This window comes from Epinephelus moara, chromosome 24 (genome assembly GCF_006386435.1).
Source record: "Epinephelus moara isolate mb chromosome 24, YSFRI_EMoa_1.0, whole genome shotgun sequence".
Classification (NCBI taxonomy): Eukaryota; Metazoa; Chordata; class Actinopteri; order Perciformes; family Serranidae; genus Epinephelus; species Epinephelus moara.
Window position 1 is genome coordinate 42254829 of NC_065529.1, and position 27836 is coordinate 42282664.

At 39.4% G+C, this 27836-nt stretch overlaps 1 protein-coding gene and 1 long non-coding RNA gene across 2 annotated transcripts in view; both read left to right on the forward strand.

Moving 5' to 3' along the window:
* LOC126386378 (uncharacterized) overlaps positions 1-8627 on the forward strand; it is an 18413-nt gene extending 9786 nt beyond the window's left edge. Inside the window, exons 6-7 of the long non-coding RNA XR_007569493.1 lie at positions 1612-1766; positions 8491-8627. This is a non-coding gene — a long non-coding RNA (uncharacterized LOC126386378). The remainder of the gene's footprint in view (positions 1-1611; positions 1767-8490) is intronic.
* Positions 8628-22590: 13963 nt separating this feature from the next.
* The window catches only part of pnp4a (purine nucleoside phosphorylase 4a), a 10329-nt gene continuing 5083 nt past the window's right edge, over positions 22591-27836 (forward strand). Inside the window, exons 1-4 of the mRNA XM_050038144.1 lie at positions 22591-22742; positions 24702-24865; positions 25475-25578; positions 27458-27633. Coding sequence (XP_049894101.1) covers positions 22720-22742; positions 24702-24865; positions 25475-25578; positions 27458-27633 — 467 coding nt within the window. The 5' untranslated portion in view covers positions 22591-22719. The remainder of the gene's footprint in view (positions 22743-24701; positions 24866-25474; positions 25579-27457; positions 27634-27836) is intronic.

The window sequence follows — 27836 nt, forward strand, 5'->3', positions numbered from 1 at the left end:
GGGGGGGGGGGTAGTATCTCTATAAACACACACACATACAGTGAGGCCGGCCTGGGATTGTCTCTGTGATGAAACCAGCAGTAATGTCTGCTGTTGGCATGACGACTCCATCCACTGTGACATGACTGTGTGTGTGTGTGCATGTTTGTGTGTGCAAGTTTGTGTGTGTGCATGATGGGGAGCTCTGACCTTTGACCTCCTCCCTGTGTCTGTTAAAGAAAGAACTGAAATTTATTGTAGGGTTCTAAATCTCAAAATAATAATAATGATGACCATGATAACAATGTTATTAATAACGTTACAGCCGTAACAGCAGTGTGTGTGGTGATGTTGTGGAGGATTAGATCTGATTCTGTTGAGTTCCTCATTAAACTTATTTAGGTTTTGATTTTATCATAAGTTGTATGTTTTTAAAAGGCAGCAAAATAAGAAGAAGTAAGTCTCTGTGGTCAGCAGATGATGAAATCAGCTACACAGACCACAACAGTTTTATGCCAGGCTGTGAACACTTTATTTCTGCTGTAAAGTTGGACATTTAAACATGAGGGGTCCATGGGGATTTAAGGCTCAGTTATACTCCCTTTACTGTATGTATGAAAATAGATACGTCCATTTCAAATACTGTAAACATCAGACAATAGTTGCCTCTAGGGGGCGGAGCCAATAGTTTCACACAAGGACAATCAGGGTGATGATGAAGGAGTTCGTATTGTACGTTTAAAAGAAGGCAGCTTTGTAGATGGCGGTGATCTTTGGGGCTGTTAAATACATCCCAACATATAGACCGAGAATTCTTCTCACTTTATTACCAATGCTGTTCTGCCATTATTTAAATGTCTTTATCATCTCCTATGGTCATATTTCGCTTGAACTATGCTACACTGCCTCCACGATCTCTGGTAGTGAGGTCAAAAAAAGTTGCCAAGTCATTTTCTAATCAATCGACTGATCCCTTCGGCAGAACTTTTAGTTTTTCATATATATTTTGTGTGTGTGTGTAAAAATATTTATTTGTAAGGAAACTCGTGACTAAAGTTATAAAATAATTGTAGTGAAGTAAAAAATGCAACATTCCCCTCTGAATTGTAGTGGAGTAGAGGTAGAAATTGGCATGAGATTAAAGAACTAAAGTATAAGTAGCTCACTTTTGTACTTTAGTGCAGTCCTTGTGTAAAAGTACTTAGTTACATTCCACCACTGCTGATGTAATATTACTGTACACAACTACTGTGGGCAGTACGGTGGTGCAGTGGTTAGCATTGTCAACTCACATCAAGAGGTGTGCAAGTCAGAGGCTTGTTCGAACCCAGGGTGGAGTCCAAAGACATGTAGGTTAATTGGTGACTCTAAATTGTCCGTATGTGAATATGAATGGTTGTCTGTCTCTATGTGTCAGCCCTGTGATAGTCTGGTGACCTGTCCAGGGTGTAGTCTGCCTCTCACCCAGTGTCAGCTGGGATAGGCTCCAGCCCCCCCGCGAATGAATGAATGAATGAATGAATAACTAACTAATGTATGTACCTAAGGAGATCTGTCTGCTGCAGGTGAACTTGATGATGTTCCTGTTTTCTTCTTGTGAGTATGATCTGTGTCTCTGTCTTGCATACACAGGTGTGACTTTCCTGCCGCTGCAGGACTGGACTCACCTACATGCCGTACTCGTACCCTGCTGTCTTGTTGATGCAGCTGAGGATTTATGAATGAAACAAATGAACCTCTTGGGGTCATCTCAGCACAGCTCATCATCTTCATCAGCGTCTCCCCAGGTGAGTTGCATCAGCAGCTAATTAGACACCATGTTCTTCCCCCCAGGTGACCTTCAAATCTCTCCCTTATTTACCAAAATGAAACACTCATCCTATCAGCAGCACGAGTCTGATTGAGTAAATCTCTGGAGAGGGTTTATTGAACCAAGCTTAGTGAACAGCCAGAGCTCAAATCCTGTGAGATAGATGGAAGAGATGGGAAAGATTTCCATGTCAACTTCTTGCAAGTGTTCATTTCATTAACACGGTATGATTTAAGAGTTGGTTGGTATTGACAATATAAAATATCCATTTAATCTGTGAGTAATAACATTGAACAATGTTCTTTGGCTGATTTGTTTGGTATTCACAGCATTCAGAAAAATCTGACTCACCAGTCAGTAGTCTGAATCAAACGTCCAGATTTTGCTGCATTCACAGATTAAACAGACGCGTTTACAGAAAGTCTGAGTGTGTCGAGATCCGTACATATCAGAGATGACTTTCTGTTCGGGTGCAGACTGGAAAATTACCCAAAATTTCACAGCAACATGGACATGACAGTTTGAAAAAACAATAATAATAATATGTACAATAACATGTAACTTTGGACATATTTTCTTAATTTCGGTTATATTTATAAGTTTATTGATGTAGTGAGGTTTGATTTTGCAAACAGAGAATATGCATAGTATAGTGGCTTTCCATTAAGCCACTGGTGCTGCAATGTCAGTGAACTTAACTGAGTGTTGTGGGCATCAGCTACAAGGCTGGGCTTACCTTCGCTCTGGGCCACTTCATTTATTGCTTGCAAATATTTACAACTTTTCTTGCATCCAGGTAGAACATTGTCAATCACAATTAGGTTCCCTAACCAAATTTAAGTTACTGCCATGCTACCTGCAGACACCATGATCAGAAAACTTAATGCTTCCCCTGGCATGCAGCACACCTGACTCCAATTCCCCTTCCTGTATATGTGCAGTCCCATTGTAGGTTACTGCCACCCAGTGTACAAGAATAAAACATCAAAATAATAAGTAAATAAAAGTGAACAAATCACTCTTACCTATCAGCAGATTAATTTGAATTTGTTTATCATAATTTCCCATGTGGACATATTTTACAGTAAGAGACCACTTTAAATATGTGTGATGGACCATGCCAACTTTGCATTTCCCACCTCCATAGTAGAGATACAGGGAAACAAGGACTCTAAGCAGCACATCTATCAGTGCAAGCTGCACAAGCCTCCAATAGCTTTCCACATAAACATGTAACGTTTTTATTCATTTCAAACACTCGTCTTTGAGTCTGACCACAAGTAAACACACAAAATGTGGGATGGTCATGCCTGCTTTTACATCCAGGTAACAATGAGTGCAAAGTTAGCATGAGTTTCCCTTTAACTGGGACCATAATAGCCCTTTTCATACTCATGTGCTGGCCTAGCTTCACTCAGTGTGTCAGCCCAGCGCAGCAGGGATTTGTGACTCCATACAGCAGGGCTATCTGCTTGGACGTGTGCCTATAACTGATGATGCACTTGTGCATGTTAACCAGTGGAATGTTTTTCTGTCTGCCCCACTGGTGCTATTGTGGTCAACAACTTTGGTGCACTGTTATCTCAGGGGTTTTTTTGTCAACAACTTTGGTGCACTGTTATCTCAGGGGTTTTTTTTAGTTTTTTTTAATGAATTAATTCATTTTTTAAAGCTAAAGTGCACCATAACAAGGCTCTGCCATGTTTTTTACTCCAACTGAGGAAGCAGAATAGCCACAGTTCACATAATCCAGTTGAAATTCATGCACCCTTTCATAGACGCTTGAAGATCCAGTCGTCATTAAAGCATATGTCATGAAAGACGGTCGGTGAAAACAAACAGAATGCTCAGTGTTGTCATGTTGACATTTAAGGTGTGTTGACTGATTCATGACCTCAACTTGTGCATTGAGTGACATGCAATGAAACATTATACCTTAAAATTTGCCGGTAGCTGCTGGGAGCCTTTGAATCACACAGTGAATTAAATTTCGTGCATGCATATGACATATGAATCACTCTTTTTATGTTTTTATTTATTTTCTATTGCAACCTGCTTGGAGGCGGATGGTTGCGCTTTGGTGACCCCAGAGGTGGTCCATCTCAGACGTGACGTGGCACGTTTAAACTGGTAATGGAAAAGCAAATAAACACCACAGAGTTTCACTCTGTGTGGCCAAAAGTGCAGATGGAAAAGCCCTACTGATTGTGTGTAAGGGACTGTTCACTACTTATTAGGGGGGAGGTGGTGGTGCAAAAAGGGGAGGAGGCATGTCGAATAATTTTTTGAACACTGAGGAGGACTTTATTTTGGCTTAGGGGAGGGGCATACAACATTGAATGGTTGTATTTTGTGTTTATTTTACTGCTTATTTTTAAAGAAAACATGTCTTCCAACCCACTTGGGTTCAGAGGGCATGTTTTCTTGAAAAAATTACACAATTCATCAGAGCCAGAAACTAAACTAAACTAAACTAAAAACATAAATTATCATTGGAATTTTCAAATTTCCAACAGTTCTTGGACACATCATGTGCGACAAAAGCTTCCATCAGAAAAAGAAACATAACCAAATCTGAGCTTAAAATAATATCTCATCAAAATCACTATGTGATCACTATGTCTCATTTAAAATCTGGCCAAAAATAAACTGTTTGAACTAACTAACCAGCGTGCACGACAAGAGTGAAAAACCGAGGCTTTCTTCAACTCCAGGATTTCATCTTCAGCTTTTAAGTTTCAAACATTAAAGGGTAAGTTTTAAAAATCTAATAACTAATTTATTGGGGGTGGGAGGGTCATGAATTTTCCGTCAATCATTCAGGGAGCTCAAGGAAAAATATTTGTAGCTTAAAAAGAAGAAAAAAAAACACAGATTAGCACTGATAAATATAGAACAGTCCCTAACTGTGAATGGTTGTCTGACTGTACCACTTGTACCCTGACTCTTGGTGGTTTTGAAAAAGTAAAGCTTCCAGATAAGAGGACAACTGAACTGAACAACTGAATTAAAAACATGACATAAATGATGAACATCTCTATTTTGTTGTAACATTAGTGATTCACAGGAGGACACTGTGATTTGGTGAGTTTTTTCGCATCATGTTAGAGCTGCATGCTGATACTGTGACGTCTAAATGATCTGCTGTTATATATATTTTTGTGTTTAATACCAAAAATAAATGGTAAATTGAATGTTTGAACAGTCTGAATGTTCCAGACAGGAAAAAGTTTTCAGCATCACGACGAGAGACTAGAAACTGTTAAAGTTTATAAAAACCTAAACAATGTAAATATAGAAGAAACATCAAATATTAATCCTTGTTTTAACACTCAAATGTGTATGTGTGTGTGTGTGTGTGTGTGTGTGTGTGTGTGTGTGTGTGTGTGTGTGTGGCCGTGGTTTCATTGCTCTCCTGTGCAACCATCAAATGCAACTTGAGGCAATACCCTACACACACACACACACATACACACACACACTCGCCCATCTCCGACTGAAACAAACAAAACAAAATAACACACACACACTCTCTCCATCACCATCCGGCTGCTTTCTGCCGTAACGAGGTGCAATCAACACGCAATGCTGACCAACACATACACACTCACACACACACACACACACACACACACACACACACACACACACGGAGGCTGGTTGAAAGATGAAGTCAGCCTCTGATTGCAGAAGAGTTACAGAGTGTTGACTTGTTCCTGTGTGTGTGTGTGTGTGTGTGTGTGTGTGTGTGTGTGTGTGTGTGTGTGTGTGTGTGTGTGTGTGTTGACCTCATACTGCCATGATGTCACATCCACAACAGTTGCATTAACAGCAGCAGCCGTCTTCACGTCCACACACGTAAAGGTTTCTCACATTTATGCAACACAGTGAACTCAAAGGAAATCAAAGACATTTTCTATCTATTATCTGTTTTTATTTCCTATTTATTTATTTATTTATTCTGTTTCCATCATACACAAACAGTACAAATTCAGATCGTTCAGGATAGAAGTGATAAGGAACTAGATATATCAACACACAGAGGTCATGTCCTCTGTGTGTATCTGGGGATTTATTTTGTTAGTTTTTACTCGTCTGACTTTAAATAATTGAAAATGGATATTTAACAAATCAAATCAAGTTTATTTTCACACACAGAGCTTAAGCTATAGTGACAATTCAGTGAGACAATACAGCCAATATATAATAATATATGTAGTGTGAGGGTGATGATGACATATGACAGTAATGTATGGTGGGAGAATGAATTATAAATGATGTGTACAGTCAGTGGTGGGGAGGAACTCTTCCCTCCTCTCTGTTTTGGCCATAAGCTGATTCCAGTATTCTTTAGACATTTGTTAACATCATTTGTCTAATTTTAAGCCAACAGAACACAAATAAATGAAAAAGACTTTGTAAGATTCAGAAAACACTGTGTAGAGGGCAAATCTCCGTAGGTCATCATGTTATGAAACAAAACATGTAATAAAGTAAATTTTTTGTCTGATCAAAATCATCCTAATAACTTTAGTATTTGTAAATAAAAATACAAATACCAAGCATGTATTTGGTCTTTAAAGTATAAAACTCAAAGTCTGTGATCGCCACACAAGACAATGAATATAAAGGGAAACTTTGCTGATGTTGAACCAGCTGTGTGGCATCACAGTGTGTGCAGATTAACGGTGTTTGGCTTCGCCCTGGTACCGCTGCCAGCACCTGGATCTCTGCTGCCGGACGGGCAGGTATCTTGGGGGAAGTCAAACAATGTTCATCTGCACACACTGTGATGCCACACAGCTGGTTGAATATCAGCAAAGTTTCCCTGCTTCCCTTCACTGGTTCCTGTACAGCAGGGTCGGTCTTTTTTTGTTATAATCATTAAAAAGCAAAAGCAGCATGTGTATACATTCAGTAGGCTATATCTTCAGTAGCTAGCTAGCTAACCCTACACTTTTCAGGGTTTGATTTTGGTTTTGGAACAGGGAAGAAACGTATATCTTTTTCCAGCCTCTCCAGGTAACGAGTATCATTAATACACAACGTGCGCCAGGCACAACATTTAGCTCCAAATCCACAAAACCAGCCTGAAAATGAAGGAAATCTGAAACGACTGCATCAGAGTCAAGGGAGCACAGCTGTGTTGTTGTTGGACCCTGGTCTGAGCCAGCCTGATACTGCGTTATGATTAGCCAGTCTGCGTCCACGGGCAGGGCTTAGCAAAGGGTCAATTATGGATGTAGCTTGGAACCACCCATTTTTGTGGACATTTTGAAGCCTCATGTTCGGTATTTTGGCTGTCGCCATCTTGGTTTTGTTTGGAGCCAGAGGTGACTATATTTGGTTGAGATGCTGGAGTTGTGGAGGAGCGAGGGGTGGAGCTGATACTCAGACAGCCTGTCACTCAAAACAGCACCACCTTTAAATATGCGTAACTTTCAGCCTTATTAAAATGTAAACGGGTGTGTTGTATGAATAGTCACCCTCATACAGTTGTCATGACTGATGAAATCAGCTTTAGAGACCAAAAGCGTTTCATGTACCAGGCTGTAAACATGTTTATTTCTGCTGTAAAACTGAGCACTTGAACATGGGGGTCTGTGGGGATTGGTTCTGTTTTGCAGCCACCCTCAAGTGGCCGTTTGATGAACTGCCGTTTTTGGCACTTCCCTTGGCTTCATTTTTCAGCCTCAGATGTTGGTGCTTGATTAAACTACACACAGCAGATTTACTCTGTAGATGATGTTAAAGGGAGACTTCACCCCAAAATCAAAAATCCATATTTTTCCTCTTACCTGTAGTGCTATTTATCAGTCTACCTTTGTTTGTTTTTTCTGGTGTGAGTTGCCGAGTGTTGGGGATATCATCCATAGAGATGTCTGCCTTCTCTCAAATTTTTGAAAAGCATCTCTCAAGCCATGAGCCTCTCGTCCATGAGTGGGTGCATGCTTCCTTCTGTGTGTTGATATGTTTGGCGGGTTCCTCCTCAGTTGCTCTTCCTGAGGTATATACCTTTCCCCGCCCCCCCATTCAAGGGTTTTTTGGGGGAGTTTTTCCCTTTATCTGCTGTGAGGGTCCAAGGAACAGAGGTGTGTCATATGCTGTAATGATGTTGAGTTTTATGAATAAAATGGAATTGAAAGCACACATTTAGATAAAAAACGCCAGTCAATATCACTTTATGTACATTTTTTAATTTGGTGGAAGGATTTTTTAGTCAAAGTTGAAACATCAAGGAAAGATGGTTTATAGTGTGATTTGCCGTGACCGCCCCACTGACTGGCTCCGATGCAAATTTCGAACACTGTTACTGACGTCATGTCCTTTCCTTCTTTAATAGTTTAATAGTTTTAATTGTTTCGCCTGATGTTTCTCTGCCAGGACAGCAACATTTTGTTCAGCTGTTGCCATGTAAACAGTTTTAAATTTGCATGCACACACTGAACACACTAACACACTGTGTTGCATCATGCTGACATTCTGTCACACACACACACTCTTTGGTGATGAATGACACTGTGATGTGATGTCAGACTCAGAAGTGAAGAGCTTCAGTCAGATCACACAAACTGTTAAAACTCTACTTTGACTCTTTTGTGATGTCACAACCCGAGTGATTTATTTTCATCAGATTCACATAAACTCTGATCTGATCTGTGTGATTAAAGTTCAGTGTTTATTTCTGTCTGATTCAACAGGACTGAACAAAGAGGAGCAACTTTCAGCCCCTAGAGGGAGACAAACTCCACCAGCTCATCAGGTCTGCTCTGAGTTTTTTTTAATCTCTCTCTTTACAGAGACAAGATTGTTTCAGTTCAATATGTCTGAATGTCTTATAATGCTGCCAAATTCAGTACCATTCACCTCGAGGACTTTATGGACTGTGTCTCCTTTTTACAAAAATTCCAGAAAAATGTCCCCATATGACAAAAATGGCCTCACTTTACAAAAATGTCCTCATTTTACTAAAGTGTACCTACTTTCTTGATATGTCCCACTCTGTAAAAATGTCCTTGCTTTACAAAATCTCACCACTCTTCAAAAATGTCCACACCTTACAAAATGTCCCAACTCTACAAAAATGTCTTCACTTTATGTGTCCCCATTTTGCAAAAATGTCCCCACTTTTCACAAACGTCTCCATTCTACAAAAGTCTCCACACCTAACAAAAATGTCCCCACTCCACAAAAATGTCTTCATTTCACCTATATATCCCCACTCTGCAAAAATGTCCCCACTCTGAAAAAAATGTCCTCACTTTACAATTATGTCCCCACTTTATAATAATGTCCTCACTTTACAAAAATGTCCTCACACTACCAAAATGTCCCCACTTTACAACAGTGTACCCACTCTCTAAATATGTCCCCACTCTGTAAAAATGTTCCTACTTTGCAAAGACATCCTTGCTTTACAAAATCTCACCACTCTACAAAAATGCCCCAACTTGACAAAAAGTCCCCACTCGACAAAAGTCTCTACACTTTACAAAAGTGTTCTCACCTACTTAAAGTGTCCTCACTACTGCAATAGTGTCCCCACTCTACAAAAAATGTCTTCACTTTGCAAAAATGTCCCCACTTTGCAAAAATGTTCCCACTCTACAGGAATGTCCTCACTTAACAAAATTATCCCCACTTGGCAAAAATGCCCCCAATTTGCAAAAACGTCCCCACTCTACAGGAATGTCCTCACTTGACAAAATTATCCTCGCTTGATAAAAATGTCCCCACTTGGCAAAAATGTCCCCATTGGCAAAAATGTCCCCACTTTGCAAAAATGTCCTCACTCTACAGGAATGTCCTCACTTGACAAAATTATCCTCGCTTGATAAAAATGTCCCCACTTTGCAAAAATGTCCCCACTCTACAGGAATGTCCTCACTTGACAAAATTATCCTCACTTGATAAAAATGTCCCCACTTGGCAAAAATGCCCCCACTTGATAAAAATGTCCCCACTTTGCAAAAATGCCCCCACTTGATAAAAATGTCCCCACTGGCAAAAATGTCCCCACTTTGCAAAAATGTCCCCACTCTACAGGAACGTCCTCACTTGACAAAATTATCCCCACTTGGCAAAAATGCCCCCACTTTGCAAAAATGTGCCCACTTGGCAAAAATGCCCCCACTTGATAAAAATGTCCCCACTTTGCAAAAATGTCCCCATTGGCAAAAATGTCCCCACTTGGCAAAAATGCCCCCAATTTGCAAAAACGTCCCCACTCTACAGGAATGTCCTCACTTAACAAAATTATCCTCACTTGATAAAAATTTCCCCACTTTGCAAAAATGTCCTCACTTTACAGAAATGTCCTCACTTTACAGAAATGTCCCCATTCTGTTAAAAACATCCCCACTACACCAAGTGTACCCACTTACTTAAAATGTCCTTACTTTTCAAAAATATATTTACTTTGCAAGAATTTTCCCATTTTGCAAAAATGTCCCCATTTTACTAATGTGTACCCACTCTGTAAAAATGTCCTCACTCAACAAAAATGTCCCCGCCTTACAAAAATGTCCTCACCATCTGTTTCCATTCGCTTTACAAAACATGTCTTTACATTTTCATTACATGTGTGTATTGAGATGCTATATAGAATTATAAGGTATAAAAGTTAATGTCCAGACTGCATCATAATGTCCACTGAAAGTCCCAGTCCTGTTAAAACTGTAATGAAATACAGTCCGTGGTGACTGGCAGCCAAACTTGTGATCATGAGCTGATGGTCATAAGTCTGCAAATGTAGTTTGTGTGTGAGGTTTGTAAGAAGCTTCAGGCTTGTGGAGGATTGTGAGGTGATTTATTTTTAGGAAGGGGAAAGGATGTATGAAAGGAGGGAGTGCCCAGAGTCTCACAACCCTGCAGGCTCTCCTCTTTGTACTTGAAAAGATTTTTTTCAACTCAACTTTCATAATGTGTAATAATATTCATATTCAGCTATTCACCTAGGGAATATCTCCACACACAAACAAAATCTGCTGTAAAGATGTAAAGACGGTGGCTCTGATTAAAGGTATACTACACAGGATTGTCAGTTACTGTTTATACATGCTTGCCAGCAAACGTGAAAATAAAAGCCCACCCAAGGCTCACTTTCATTTGGTGTTTCACCTCGCTATATTTGCATTTTTTTGGGTGCCTGCTGCTAACTGTCTGTTACCTAGTCACTACCTTTATATAAAGCCCTGACCTCACCAAATGTCCTTAACACAGAAAATACAGGCAGCTGGCAGAGTCTGCAGAAAATACACCACCAATCACAATGGGTCACAAGTGATGACTGAGAAGGGTTAATTCTGTATGAGTCTATACATTGTTATTTGAAAAATCCTGCATGGTATATCTTTAATAAGAAGGCAAATGTTGAGTGTACGTCTGTGCAACACAGTCTCACAGAAATGCGTGCAATCCATAAGAACTGTGGGCACGAAATGTGATAAATTACATGCTGCCAACATGAAAAACATGCCAATGCCAAAACCTATTTCAAACAGCTGCAGCGGTTAAAACAACAACACACTGGACAGAAGGATAGGACGTAAGCATTTTGCATAATTATGTATGATAATGTGACTACGTTGACTTTTGGTTTCATACGGGACAAGAACAGTGGTCTCCTGGTTGAAAGTCCATGTTTGTTTGACCCAATATGAACTTAACTTCCTGCATCCTCTGGGTTGCCAGGCCACATGGATCACAGCGGTGTCTCTCTGATTAGTGTTGACTGTCCACATGACACAAACACACACCCTGAGCATTAGTGACACAATCTGAATAAAATGTGACATGCCTTTTTTGTCATATCTCAAGCCCTATAAGCTCTGAACTTTGACCCTCAGACACATCTCTCACACACAAATACACACACACACGATCAGATCTTGTCTCCCTTAATAACTCTGTATTCCATCTTTTTTTCTGTCACAAATAGAAATGATTTTACCATTATCTCATTTATAACTGGGACTATTCCAATCAAATCAGTCACAACCTGCTCCACATTAACAAAACACACGTGGAGACATGTGGACAAATAAACATATTAAATTAGACAACACATGGCGTGGCTTTACTCACGCTGAGGATGTTGCTAAAGTTAGTGCAGGACAAAAAACTCTTTACTTAAAATTTAAAAATACAAAATGTGGTGTAATTTAACAGAATTGTAACTACTAAAACTGAAATAAGTTAGTGTGAGATATTTAAAATCATAGTTGTAGTATGTTGATGCTCATTTTGTTGACAGCAGATTAATTTTAGATCTTCTCTCTCTCAGTTCCTGCTGTGTCATTCAGACGTCACTGACAGAAAACACACAAACTGTTTTCAGTCTGAAACAAAATAAAACCTTCCTTCAACAGTTTGTGGAGCAGCAGACAGTCTGAGTCGACTCACGGAGAATCTCAAATATGTGATTTTACACACTCACTTTGTTTTGAGAGACGTACGTCAGGTCGACCTACTTACACAGAGAAGGACATCTGTTGACCGTGTCATCAGGAGCAATAAACAGATGACTTTACTTGTTGTCATCAGATCTGTTTTTTTAACCAAGGACATTTACTCTCAAGGACTGAACTCAAGTACAAATGCGAGGAACTTGATGTCATTTACTTGAGTATTTACATTGTATTTAGTGGTGGATAAAGTACCTGAGAGCCATACTTGTGTAAAAGTACAGATATCTTCACAGAAAATGACTTTAGTAGAAGTTAAGTTCACCTATTGGATATTACTTCAGTAGAAGTCTTAAGTTATCTGATATTTACTGTACTTAAGTGTCAAAAGTAATTAGTACAATGCTTTTGTAAAAGTAAACATTTTATTTAGGAAATGTAGTGGAGAAAAAGTGAAAGCTAACATAAATATAAAAACTCAATATGTATGTTTTGTAACAAAGTATTATTACTTTTTTACATTACACCACTGATTTTATGCAACTTTATACTTCTACATCAGTACATCTCAGAGGAAAATACTGTACTTTTTACGTCACTACATTTATCTGATTCACGTTCCTATTTAGAGTTCCCTTTTATCAATTTTTTCTTTATCTCAATTTATTTTAAATGTATTTATTCATTTATAATTTTCCCTTTGAATTTTCCTTCCTATTCATTCACCCAAACTTATTTCCTTATACTTTTTTGTCAATAAATAGAAAAATTATTACAAAAGTAAATGAATACAGACTGGCTGTGGCTTAGAGGTAGGGTGGGTTGTCAACTAATCGGCGGTTACATCCCTCACTCCTCCGGTCCGTAAATATCCTTGGGCAAAATACTGAACCCCAAATTGTTCTTGAGGGCTGTTCCATCGGAGTGTGAGAGCATGTGAGTGGTTACTGAGTAGCAGGTGACACCTTGTACAGTAGCCTCAGCCACCAGTTTGTGAATGTGTGTGTGAATGGGTGAATGTGTCATGTAGTGTAAATAGCGCTTTGTGTGGTCAGACGACTAGAAAGGCCCTATACAAGTGCTGTTACTATAAAAAAGCTAATTAAAACATAAATATTTGTAGACTATATTTATATCTTGTTTGATCAATTACTTAGTGCCAACATCTATTTTTTTTTATTTCATTTTTTGGTAATTTAATGGCATGTTATATTGATCAAGTCAGTTATTTATGTATTTAGTTATTTTTGACAGCTCCTGTCCTCCATACATCACTTACACTGGACTTGCATTGGGAAACAGTCTTTACTACTGATAGCTTTACTCTGTTGTGTGTACGTACCTTAAAAATATTTGCTGGCATCATCAAGCTGAGGCAGCAGGAGTAAAATATGTGCAGGTCACCACAGACTGCTTGTACATCACATACGTCCAGGAATGCCAAAACTCTGAATGACATTTAAATGGTCACATTTTTCACATTTTCACTGAGGTGAAGGAACGCAGTAATGTTGAGCATTCAGCTGAGCATTAAACACGCAGAGAGCAGCAGGGAACAGATTTCTGAATCTATGTAAGTCATGCAGGTTCCATATGTTCAATTTAAATGATTAAATGATTTGTAAATTAGGTCCAGTGTCCCCGTGAAGAACCAATAATAAGCTGAGGCATTGTCCAAAAAGCATTTCAGCTCTTTTATGATTCAGTCTTTTGATTTACTGTTAAAATATCAGCTTGTCCTTTAAATTAAACAAAAAATATGTTGTTTGTCCTCCAGAAAGAAACACTGAAGTGTTTTCTGGTCTAACGCCACCATCAGCAGGACAAGTGTTCGTCTGTGCCCTAAAAAAATTATTTATTTAGTCAAATTACTGTTAAATCTGTTTAATGATGTGAAACGCTATGATTGTGTTTGGTTATGTTTAGGGAAACAGCTTGGTGCGGATCATCATATGGCTGTTATCAGTGGTTATAAGCCTCATAGATGTGGTTCTGCTTTCATGGCCATTATCAGGCCATGAAATGAAATTTTCTGCCAAGAAGGGCTTTCATGAGACTTTCTCTCATGTGTGAGAGAGCACATGAGAGGAAGGAGGGGTGGTGGATGGGTCAAACACACAACTTTCACCCATGAGACCGGAATCTGAGTCCCATGTGAAGCCAGCATTTACAGCCAACAAGGATTTTATTTTTCTTAACATAACCTCAATCTAAACCTAACATTATTTTGGTGCTTAAACCTAAGGAAAATGAAAGTGAAACATAAAGAACTAGTAACGCTCATTGAATGGGCTGAAAACAGCCTTGTGAACCTACCAACAGGTGTTCATACCCATCTATGAGGCCTATAACCACAGATAAGAGTCATTTCATGGGCTGATAACATCCTGATCAGGTGCAGTGAACTAAAAATGTGTCATATTTTGAAACAGGGAACAAACAGCAGACTCCTGTGTTAAATCCAGAGTTTTGTTGACCCATCCATCCACTCTGTCAGCTGACTTCCTCTTTTTCTCACATCATCATCACTCCAGCTGTTAGAGTGCTCTATCAGTTAAATGTAAAGATATGTTGCTTTAGAGTTTAGTTTAGTTTATTTGTTTAGCACAAGTTTAGTACAAGTACAAAACTGTGCAAGGTGGGAACGAAGCCTCTGCAGGCTTGTACAGAGTTCCACACCTGCCCATATCAATCACATGATATGCAGGCTAAACACTCAGCAAAAAAACAAAACAAGAGAAAACAAACAAAAACAATACAAACAAGAAACAACAACAAAATACAATTTAAACCCAGGAAAGACGCAGCAAAAGCAAGCCACCCACAATCAGAAGGACTGATAAAATCATGTTAGAGAAGGATGAGCACAGGGATCAGGCGGGTAATAGAAGTTTCTTCAAATGCTTTTTGAAAGCAGAAAGGGAGGACATTGATCGCAGTGATGAGCTTAATTCACTCCAGAGCTTAGGACCTCTAAAAGTAATGTTAAATTGGTGTCTTGAAGTCCGTGTGCGGGGTAAGAGTAGACTGTAGTTGCTGTGTCTAGTTTGATATGTGTGTACATATGTGGTGGGGATGAATAAATTCTGAAAGGTGTCTGGAAGATCTTGTTTCCTATATATAAACTTGTGCATGAGTAAGCATGTTTGATAAACATTTACCTTGTCAATGGGGAGTACTTTATATTTTTTAAAAAGGGGTGCCGAGGGTGCATATCTATTTGAGTGGGATATAAATCCGAGATATTTCTTCTGTATGACACTTAATTTATTCAGGTATGTAGGATAGATTGCTGCCCAGACAATGTTACAATAATTAATGAATGGGAACAAAAAGCTATAGTATAAGGTTAAATAAGCTGAGGAGTGAATTAGGGGACAAACCTTCCTCAAAATGCCAAGCATTTTCGCAGATCTCTTAGAGACAAGGTCGATATGATCAGACCATTTAAGACTGCTATCTATAATAACTCCTAGGAATTTAGTATGCTGAACCAATTCAATTTGAGTATAATTGATAAAGATTTTAGCTAATTCTATAGGATAATGTTTATTAGTATTACAAAAAATCATTAAGTTGCATTTTTTTGCATTGAGGGTAAGTTTGTTCCATTGAAACCATTCTGCAATAGAAGATATTTCCTCATTGACAGTTTTAATTAAAATATTAAAGTCTTCGTGTGCAGCTACGAGGTTTGTATCGTCTGCAAATAGTACTGGGAGAAGTTTGGTGCATGTCATGGCCATGTCATTGATGTAAATTAAAAACAGTAAAGGCCCCAGGATTGATCCCTGAGAAACACCAATCATAATTTGTGATTTCTTGGAAGTAAAGCCTACCAAATAAACATATTGCTCTCTGTTAGTTAAATAGTTTCTGAACCATTTCAGGGCAGCATCCTCCACTCCGTATCTGTTGAGTTTGGCAATCAATATATCATGACTGACTGTATCGAATGCCTTACTCAGGTCCAGGAAGACTCCAAGGGCAAATTTTTTATTATCAAGAGCTAATGAAATATAGTTAACAAGTTGAATGAGGGCATGCTCAGTAGAATGTCGTTTACGAAAGCCGTATTGATGTTTATATAAAATATTGTTGGCTGCTAAGTGATTAAATAATCTAGAATAGACAAGCTTTTCCAAGATTTTTGATATGCATGGTAGAATTGATATTGGCCTGTAATTACTGAATTCCTGGGAGTCGCCTGTCTTGAAGATCGGTATGACGTTAGCAATTTTTAAATCCTGGGGGACAATTCCATTTTTAAGAGACAGAGAGAGGATGTGTGTGAGGGGTTTGATGATATAATCAATGGTCTCTTTAATAAGGACACTTTTGATGCCATTATGACCATGGGCTGCATTTTTCAATGACAAAGTGATATTACGAACCTCTTGTAAAGTTGGCAGGTCAAAATTTTGGAGTGGAGGATACTGGCCTTTGATCATAGAACAGGGGTCTATGTCAGAGCCATTGATGCTAGATGCTAGTTCCGAACCAACAGATATAAAAAAGTCATTAAAGCCATTAGCAATATCAATAGGGTTAGAGAGAACCCCCTTCTTACCATTCATCTCTACAGGGGCAGCAAATGGAGATTTAGTGCGATTCAGTAAGTGATTAATGTGGTGCCATGTTGTTTTAATGTTATTGGAAGCTTGAGTAAATTGAGTAGAATAGTATGTTTTCTTTGCTTTTCTTACTAAGGCTGTGAATTGGTTTTTACATTTCTTATAGGTTTCAGTATTCATAAGGGAGGGGTTAAGAATAGATCTCTTATAAAGTTTATTTTTTTTCCGGGAGAGCTTTTTTAATTCATCAGTTATCCACAGCTTCCCCTTAGAGGATTTATTTCTAGATTTTGTGCTCACCAAAGGAAATGATACATCTAAGGCCTTATTAAAGGACTTTAAAAATAATTCATATGCATTATTCGCGTCTTGCGACAGGAGTACCTCATCCCATATGATAGAGCCAATGGCCGACTTAAAATTATCAGTGCTGTTTCTAGAGAATTTACGGTATTTATTTGGATCATTCTTAGGATTGTTAGACTTAGAAAAGTTGGAGTGGATAAATTGGAAGACAGGAAGGTGGTCAGAGACATCACACATCAGGAGGCCTGAAGTGACCTCAAATTCATAAGAGTTAAACAAAATATTATCAATGACAGTAGCAGATGAAGAGGTGATTCTGGATGGTTTAGTAATTAGAGGGAAAAATAAAAAAAATAAAGTGCATTTAAGAAATCAACCGTTTGTGTGAGATCACATTTGAGCAAATTAATATTATAATCACCAAGTAAAAAACATAATTTACTTTCTTTGGTTATTATTTCGAGAGTGGAATGAAGTGCGTCAATAAATGTGTTGATGTCTGAATCTGGTGGTCTATAAATGCAACCGATCAGAATGCTATTTCCATTAAATTGCTGACATGATGGAATTTCAATAAAGGTAAGGTACCCTGGGGGGTACCCTGGGTGCATTGTTTGTTGACGTTCAGGGATGCCATGCCAAGTACTGCCTGTTACATGCATTGTCTGTTTTCAAAATACACTTCAGTTTTCACAGGACATGTCCTGTTTGCATACAGTCTCTTTCAAAATACAGGTACTACGTTGGTACAACACAAATTGACATTTTTTTTCCTTCAACAATAAATGCACATGGTTACATTTTGCCAGCACACACGTGGTTGGATTCAAGAGAAAAGAACAGGGTTTGGCTTTACAATCTAGAGCATTTGCTGAAACTGCTGGTGTTATTCTTGTTGGGTCTTGCATCTTAGTTTAGTGTGTTCATTTCACCTGACACGTCATTGTTACACAGAAGCATCTGAGAAGCCATCATTGGAAACTGTTTGGAAAAGGTCAGGCACTTTTAAATAATACTTAGTAGATGATCCGATGACCATGTTGGGTGAAACACTTTTGAGCACAGTCACACATGCATGAAATTAACGACACATGGCGAATATTTGCCTCCTGTCACTACCATTCACTGCGAAAGGCCGAATAAAGCATTTGCTTCTGGTTGCACAGCAAATTCACAAATTCGCATCTTCATGTTGCACGGAGAACAACTTTGGTGAGCATTGATCACAAATTCACAGCCTCAACCAGCAGCAAATAAGTACGTGTTGTAGAGACACTGATTGTTGCTGTGTTTAAGGAGTCGATATTGTATGATATTGGCCATGAAAAATATAAACTGCCCCACATGAGAGATGCTGACTGGCTGGCAGCGAGTCAGGAGACATGCATGAAATGTAAGAAAAGTCACATTTGGCAATCCAGTCTCACTACAAAGTCTTTCACATTGGCATGATATGTGGCAGGTTGCCTTATTTTTTAATGACGCCCAGTGGCATCAAGGGGATACGTGGCGGGACGACAATGAAAGTTAAGGCAGCAGAAGTCCCACTAGGTCGGCAGGAGGGCTGGTGGATGGATCCAACAACCACGACCTTCCCCCTGGAGGCCAGTGTTCGCTTCCTGTAAGATTGTAAAGCCAAACCCTGTTCTTTTCTCTTGAATCCAACCACGTGTGTGCTGGCAAAATGTAACCATGTGCTTTTATTGTTGAAGGAAAAAAAATGTCAANACTAAACTAAGATGCAAGACCCAACAAGAATAACACCAGCAGTTTCAGCAAATGCTCTAGATTGTAAAGCCAAACCCTGTTCTTTTCTCTTGAATCCAACCACGTGTGTGCTGGCAAAATGTAACCATGTGCTTTTATTGTTGAAGGAAAAAAAATGTCAATTTGTGTTGTACCGACGTAGTACCTGTATTTTGAAAGAGACTGTATGCAAACAGGATATGTCTTGTGAAAACTGAAGTGTATTTTGAAAACAGACAATGCATGTAACAGGCAGTACTTGGCATGGCATCCCTGAACGTCAACAACCAATGCACCCAGGGTACCTTGCATGTCATAGCCAGATGTGGAAAATCCATGACCAAACATTGATATGTGATGAGGTCGGGGTAAGAATATGTTGCATTTTGCGGTATTTAGCAAACTAGCTAATAATAGCTAGCAAGCTAACTTCCTATGTGCATCACAGTTCCCACATTTAGCACGAATGTCTCCTTGGCAGGCGACAGTCACTCGCTCATGTGTGATCTTGTCCTTACAAATTAAGATGTTACTGTAATCACATTACAGTTACTAATCAAACAATTATGTCATTACTTGTGTTAAGTAAGTTCTTCAAATATCTGAAAAAATAAATGAAAATAAATGAATAAAACTTGCTGTGTCCATTGTGTCCATGGAGAGCCTCTTCAGCCTGGGCGCTCTTCTGCTGACTCTGAGACAGAACAGGTTGTCTGACAAATGACTTGAGAGACTCTTCCTCACAAGGTTTAACTGCTGCTACATGTCTAAATAAGCTGAACTAGTCTGCTATAAAGACACGGTTTGGTGAACAAGCGACTGGAGTGACTTCATTTGGCACGTTAAATGCACTTCATACGCTATTTAAACATGTTTCATTTCCTTAAGCTGGTCATCATCTTATGGTGTTAGGAAGACCAGTGTCTTCAGTCAGTGCCCATTAATATAATATTTTGAGGTAATTAATATTTGTACTATGTGGTGTTAAAAGAGCCAGCCTTATTTATATTGTTTTATATACTGCTGTAGTTTCATTTTGAGGCAGTTATTTACTGCTAGTGCCGTCTTGATGCTCCTGAGCCTTGTTTTGTGATGATAAGTGGGCATATGGAAGGTTTGTTGTTTACGTGACAATGCATCTCAGATGAAGTTGCAAAGTAACGCAAAATAAGTAAAGTAATGGCTTTTTTTAAAAATAGCAAGTAATGCGTGATAGATTACTTTTGTAGAGTAACTGTTGGTTGGACTATTGTTTTGAACGAAAAGTAGCTTCTTCGTGATGTCACACAAACCTAGACCGAACCCATATCCATCAGCAGCTCCTGGTTTAGACACACATGCTTTACTTGAAGCCTGATCATTTGTAAAATACCAGATTCTATCCTCAGTACAACGCAACATTCGTCAGTCAGTCTGTCTCTGTCTGTCTCTGTCTGTGTGTCTCTAACCACCAGCTGTGCTCTGTCCATTAACCTGCTAACCAGCTTCCATATGGCTCCTGTTAAACAACGCACACACACACACACGGTGGCACGTGCGAACAGAGATAGAAAGATTTATGTGTTTTATTTTCAGTCATCATCAGTGTCATGTGAAACTTTGTATCCTCAATTTGACCTCTGAGTTTTTGTATGGTTTGGGATTTTGTAGTTGTGAGGAGTGGATTCTGTTTTTTGTTTTTTTTCCTAATGCAGAAACTCACCTCTCAGCAGGTGGAGGTGTACTGAGGTGCATCGAACATATACTGTGGTTCCTCTGCAAAGAGGACACAAAAAATTCATGGTCATTTTACCAGTACAGCTCTGGTTCCAGCTCTGGTCCCAGTCCAGCTCTGGTCCCAGTCTGTCTGGTTCCAGCTCCTCTCTGGTCGTCGTCCATCAGACCCACATGAGCCTCATTAGCAGCAGCTGATCAGAGCGGCAGCAGGGAAACATGTGAGGTGTGCAGGCGGTCATGAGACTCGACGTGAAGTTTCAATTAAAACCGAACCGACCGACGAGCGGCTGCTCGTTAAACCACCACAACTCTGCTCTGATTGGCTGAACCCAAATTCTAGACCGGGCCAGCTGACAAATCTAACGTAACTGAAGTAAATGTGCTTCACGTTGATTCATATTAACCCTCGTTTGAAGCTGCGGATTCATTCTGGTTTAAACTATGAGTCAGCTTTGATTTGTTAACTTCCTTACATAAGAGGCAGCTGTAGATACTTGACCCCTTTTTAGTGGTGGAATGTAATAAGGTACATTTACTATACTTCAGTACTAATTAAACTATACTGAAGTGTTTCTATTTTATATAACCTCATACTTCTATTCCTCTACAATTCAGGGCTAAATATTGTACTCTACTACATTTGCCACGTGTTCACCAAAGCATTTTTTCCCAGCTAAAAACGCGAGGTGCTTAAGAGCACTTTGGTGGCGTAGCATTTTTTCACCTGAGATGCTTTGGTTGTGTCTGATTACTATGATACAGACTATCCACAGAGGTAAAGATGTTGGCGCAAGGTAGAGTACTTGCTCTGGATGAAGGTTGCGGCACACAGATTGAGAGGACAGAGTGCCGATTGTTGTTGATCAGCACTCGTACATTTGAGATATGACCGTTGGTCTTTGTGGTATTCATCCCTCCTCCATCTTTTTGGGTAACTGGGTAAAAAGTGACATTGAGCATTTACTTAAAGTTGAGCATTTTTCAACTCTCATTGCTCAGAAAAAAAGCCAAACAAGCAGTGCTCAGTGCAGAATGGACACTCAGCTGACTTTTGTAGCATAGCGTAAATGCACTGTGCTGCCATTGCAAAGAATTCAAAAAATGCAGTGGTCTCAGGAAAAAATGCTTCGGTAGACATGGCCCCTAAAGGTGTAGTGTGTAGGTTAGATTTATTTACAAAATAAACCAAATATAATGCCCCATAAAATGACTAATTGTTGTTTCACTTCAGTTTTTATCAAACAAATGACGTGACAAATTAATTATGAGCTTTAGAGGGGGCGATCAGTGTTAGTCACTGTTGACAGAGTCAGGCTAGCTGTATCTCCCTGCTTCCAGTCTTTGTGCTAAGCTAAGCTAAGCTAAGCTAAGGGTCTGCTGGCTGTCACCGTTTAATAAGGTATAACCCCAGTGTGATATTAACTGTTTGTAGAAGTGATCATAGGTGTAGATTTTGGGGGTTATGTAGGGGATACATCACGCCAAATATTTAGAGCATGTGCAATTAAATTAAGGGTATTAGCACCATAAATGAATGCAGAAATAGGTGGGAAGAATGCAGGAAATTAAGTGTGTGATGATGACTATGGAAGACGACCCCCAAACCCTCCATTAAATGTGTGTGACCCTCAGTGTTGAAATGAAACCTACACCCTTGCCACAAACACAGTTAAACTTTGGGTTTAAAATTGTGTGTGTGTGTGTGTGTGTGTGTGTGTGTGTGTGTGTGTGTGTGTGTGTGTGTGTGTGTTGAGCCTCAGGATCAGAGTCAGTAACTGAACTAAAGTAAAATCACGTTACTGTCAGTGGAGGCGTGACGCAAAACCAGACTCCACTTAGATAACACAAAAAAAAATCCCAGGATCCTGCTCAGAAAGGAGTCTCACACACACACACACACACACACACACACACACACACACACACACACACACTTACACACTACAACACTGTGGCTCCATTGGCTGCTGCTGATGAATGGACGAGTTGTTGACCAATCAGGAGCATGTGACCGGTGAATATGTAGACCGATCAGCATCAGCTGGCTGCACTCTGACTGTTCCTCCATCACACACACTTATACACACAAACACACACTCAGTTAGTGACGGAGGCTGCTTATAGTAACACACTCACATCAGTCTGCTTTAGATTCATCATCATCGTCTGTCGTCCGTCCATCATGCACAGCAAAGAGCAAATCAGGTAACAAGTAACTTTCTGTTTTCTTCTTCTTAATATACTAGACCTGATTTACTGAAGTGTTTGGCTTGTGACCCCTCATCATTTTAGGTTTCTACTGTGACCTTTCAACTTTTTAATTTTATTTTATTGTATTTATTATTTTTTGATTTGGATAACTTTTAAAAGACTGAAAAGGTGACGAGGTACGTGTAATTCACAAGAAAAAAAATCTAAAAACATTAGAGGAAAGTCTAATATAATCATAGTATATATTTTTCTTTCTGAATCAGAAAAACAAGACTATGGGGTAACAACTGGGCATTTTAGAGGAAGTTGGAACTAAATTATAAATTCTGGATACCTACACGGTACAGTATTGAGGATAGTTACAATATTCTACCAAAAAGAAAAAAGGCTTCAGTAAAGTCCCAGTATTCACAGAAATATTTAAATGACTTCCTTTGTTCTTAAAATGCCAAACTGTTTCTCCCTTGTTCCCCTTAGTCTTGTTTTCTGCCTCTGCACCTACATTTACACACCAGTGGGAACCAGGAAGTATTTTATAAGTACTGAATCCATACAAAAAAATTACACTGTAAAACACCCTCTGTACCATAAAGTATAGAGTTTCTATAGTTTATTTAAATTATATAGTCATTGTTACCTAACATAGAAACACAGTAGTCTGTAGGTTTATGTTCTGAAACTTGTTCACATCATTTTGACATGACATGTTTCTAAATACTGCAATACCCATGAGCCTTGGGTGTCATTGCCATGGAAACAAGCTCATCAAAAACTGAAGCAAATCAGAACACTTCATCCTTGCAGTTGTTGACAAAACAAGGTGCTATAGTATCAAAACTGACCCCTCAAATTAAAAGAAAATGATTTAAGCAACATAGCTCCTGCTCTTTGAGACTCTGAGCTGTTGCCAAGCAACCAGTGGAGACTCCAGGAAGTTACTGGTCCCAGCTGAGAAATAGTCAGGCATATAATCCTCTCTAATCTGGCAGATTTATTAACACTTCATACTTTGTATTTATTGAGAGAGTGTTAATGGGCGAACTTTAGGTGTGGTGGTTGGTGTATGTTGTTGCCTTTGGACAGAGCCAGGCGAGTTGTATCCAGTCTTTGTACTAAAATAAGATAAGCTAACGGGCTGCTGGCTGAAGCTTCATATTTAACAGACAGATACGAGGGTTGTATCAATCATCTCATTCGAAAGTAAACAATTTCAAAATGAAAGGTAAAATAATAATATCAGTGTCTTTGTGATTGTGAGGTTCCATATTATCTTATTCTATCCTATTTTATTGACAACATTTTGTGACATGACAGCATCAAGGAGTCCAACAACACAGTAAACAAACTCACACTTTAACCACAGTATCTAAATCTATCTAAATCAAACTTAATGTAAAGGTTGTTGTAAAGTTCCAGTTTACATACTGCACAGCTACACATCCTGATTTAGCTTTGACAGGTAGGTGTGATGAACAGCTGTCTCCAGAAGTTTGTTTTTTTTTGGCTCTAAATTTCCATTTAAAATGTTTTTTTCAATGACCTCATTAATGTTTGCCAAAACGCAGAAACTCAGGAGTCTGGATGATGTAACCCATGAAACAGTGGTTGTTTATTTTCAATTGTACACTATTTTACTGCCCCGAATTTAAGATGAGTCAAAATGATTTACTTAATTTAGCGAGGGGTTTTATCCATATATAGCAAGGCAGGGACAGGGACACTGGATAGAGCTTTGAAAATGTATTTTTTATTTCACTGTTTCTTTAACATTAATGTGTTTGCTGATTAGTTGCATTCCAGTGGCAGAGGCATTAAGTCCTCCCAACTCTGATACTAACGTTATAGTAAAACAGTTGTATTTACAATATCTACGAACTTCACAGTAGTTGTGAATTCACTCTTAATAATAAACTACCCCTAAAATAATTAAAATGAATTCCTTCCTCTCTGCAGTCATGACGAATATCAGAAGACAGCTGATTGGCTGATGTCTCATACGAAGCACCGCCCCCAGGTGGCGATCATCTGCGGGTCTGGACTGGGCATGCTCGCTGACACCCTCAAGTGTCAGGACTCCTTCGCTTATTCAGATATACCGGGCTTCCCACAGAGCACAGGTATTATTAATAATAATAATGATGTAACTTTATTAATGACTGACAACCTGACTGTATGGAGCTGTTCACTACATATTTATTCACATATATTTTACACTTAGATTAAGTGTTAAACACAAATATACATTAACATCTGTCTGTAAGTTAAGTGTCATATTTTAAAGTTTCATTTATTCATTAGTTTATTGTCAGTGTTTTCACATATAAGTTATGAGGCTTTTAACACTTCCTGCACAGCTGTGACTGTGACTTCAGTCTCTAACTCTGGGCACACTGCCAATCACAGCACTGCTTAAAGACAGCCAACCCAAATTTTTTACGTGGAGAAATCCATCCGATCAATAAAAGCCAAACTGAACATCTAACAGCAGCTAATCTGGAAGAAACCTGATCATTTCTGATTATAAAATGAATCAAGGGCGACCAATATGAGTTTGAAATCTGGCTAAATCCTCACAATGTCTGCTCAGCGTTACAGGTCAGCGTGGCGGAATAATAACTCTCAAGAGGTGTTTAGCCTCGAAAACTGCTGGCATAGCTACACCGAAATGTAGATTTGCTTTTCTTTTCTTTTCGGGTTAATCAGCGTGATTATGGTTTGTGTTGCAGTGCAGGGTCATGCAGGTCGGCTGGTGTTCGGTGAGCTGAAGGGGAAGACTTGTGTGTGCATGCAGGGTCGCTTCCACATGTATGAAGGACACTCACTCTGCAAGGTACACACACACACGCACACACACACTCTTAGATCACGTCTAACCTTTACCCTAATATTAATTAATATTGTTTGTGTTGGTTTCATTTCAACACTGAGGGGCACACATAAAATGGAGGGTTTGGGGTCGTCCTCCAACCTGTTCTCATTCATAGGTCGCCCAATACAGATGCTTTGTCACATCCCCTCAGCTTTTCATACTGACGCATGTGGCATCCTTTAGTGTCTGAACACACAGCTGTCTCCTGGATAAAACATGTTACAACACGTGGTTAACACTGTCAGATGGTCACGGTTAGGTTTAGGTAACAAAACTACTTGGTTTGGATTAACACAAGTACGTAATGTGATGTAAGTTACATCATACTATGTCAAAAAATGTTGCTTTTTGTTTCACACTGGAGGTGCCTATGTAAGTTACGTAACATTACATTAAAACAGCGTTGACTGCAGTCTCCTGGCTGAAAGTCTGTGATTGTTTGACTCATCCATCGCCCATCCTGCCCAACCTATGCAGAGTGTCTTGGCCTTTATACCACATCAGTTGCTCTCAGAGTCAAATATTGCCAAGGATGGGTTTAAATTGGAGTCAGCTGAAATCCAATGCATCTCATAAAGATGCTGAAGTGTGCCTTCGGCATCAGTATGACAAAGTGTTGGTATATGAAAACTTGGGAATGGGAACAGGCTGCAAATTCCATCCATCAGCATCTCTAAAGCTCAGTGATTAACACCCTGCCGTCACACTTTATGCAGGTTATGTGCCAAACTATTCTTTGTCAGGCAACCAGCAAAGACTGACATGACTGGAACTGGACAAGAAAGTTTTCACACTCTGTTTTTTGTGCAGTTTAAACAGCAGCTGTTTCTCCCTGCTCCCAGTCTTTATGCTAAGCTAAGCTAAGCTAAGGGTCTGCTGGCTGTAGCTTCATACTGAGATGTTTTGGAGGCAGTGAGGGTCTAATGAAAGAATGAGTGGCATTATAGGATGCAGTATTTGTGGAGGGTGACACATTCTGGGGACCAAAAGTCAGATTATCTCTACCTCTTCTTCTTCAGTTTGGATTATCCTTTTTCTTCGCACACAAGCACATCAGTGTTCAGTGTTTCCCCAAAGGTTGTGGTCATTTGGGCTCTGGGATCAGATGTTAAAGTTATAGTATCACATTTTCCCAGATAGTAAGACTGCACATGACCGCAACATTTCAGTGTCATCACTCAGTTTACACTACGTTACACAAAATAAATACAAGAAGAGAAATAAACACAAATACATTCCACACATGGGAAACACACACACACACACACACACAGATGTGAGCTGATTAAAGCACCTCCGTCACGCAACCCTTTAGTATAAGACACAAAATACTTTTTGTAATCAGCAGCACGAGACTGAACCTGTAACATGACGTGTGTGTGTGTGTGTGTGTGTGTGTGTGTGTGTGTGTGTGTGTGTGTGTGTGTGTGTGTGTGTGTGTGAACCCAACTCAGGTCATGCATGAGTTCGGTCACATGCAGCCTTTTAGCAGACTGTTCAATGCTGCTATTGTTTCCCTCTATATTTCACACACACACACACACACACACACACACTCTCACACACACACACACACACACACACACACTCACTCACTCCATCCCAACAAAACTACTGACACAATTTATTATATTGTTAACACTGCCTGAGAGTCTCAGTATGGAGAACAAAATTGTAGATAAGAAAACAAATTGTCAGACATCCTGCATCACGTACAACCACCGTTTCCATGGCAACGATCCTTAACAAGAAACTTCTCATGTTTTAGAGACACATAATTACCAGGGTTATGACGTGGAACCTATCTGTCTGTCTGTCTCTCTGTCTGTCTGTTCATCAGACGACATTTCCAGTGCGAGTATTCAAGCTGTTGGGGGTGGAGACTCTGATCGTGACGAACGCTGCCGGCTCATTGGCCGACGGTCTCCAGCCTGGTGACATCATGATCATCAAAGACCACGTAAACTTCCCTGGATTGGTCGGTCTGAACCCACTGAGCGGACCCAACGACGACAAGTAACTCACTGATGTATTTACCTGGGGCCTGTTTCACAAAACCAGGATAAGGGATTAAGCCGGGGTATCTTGGTTATCCTGGATCAACTTATCCTTGATCCAGTTTCACAAAAGCAGGATAGGGGGAAGTGGGATATGTTTTGACATAAGTTACCATGGAGATTTATTCTGTGGAGCTAGCCTGCTCCAGACCAGGCTAAGTT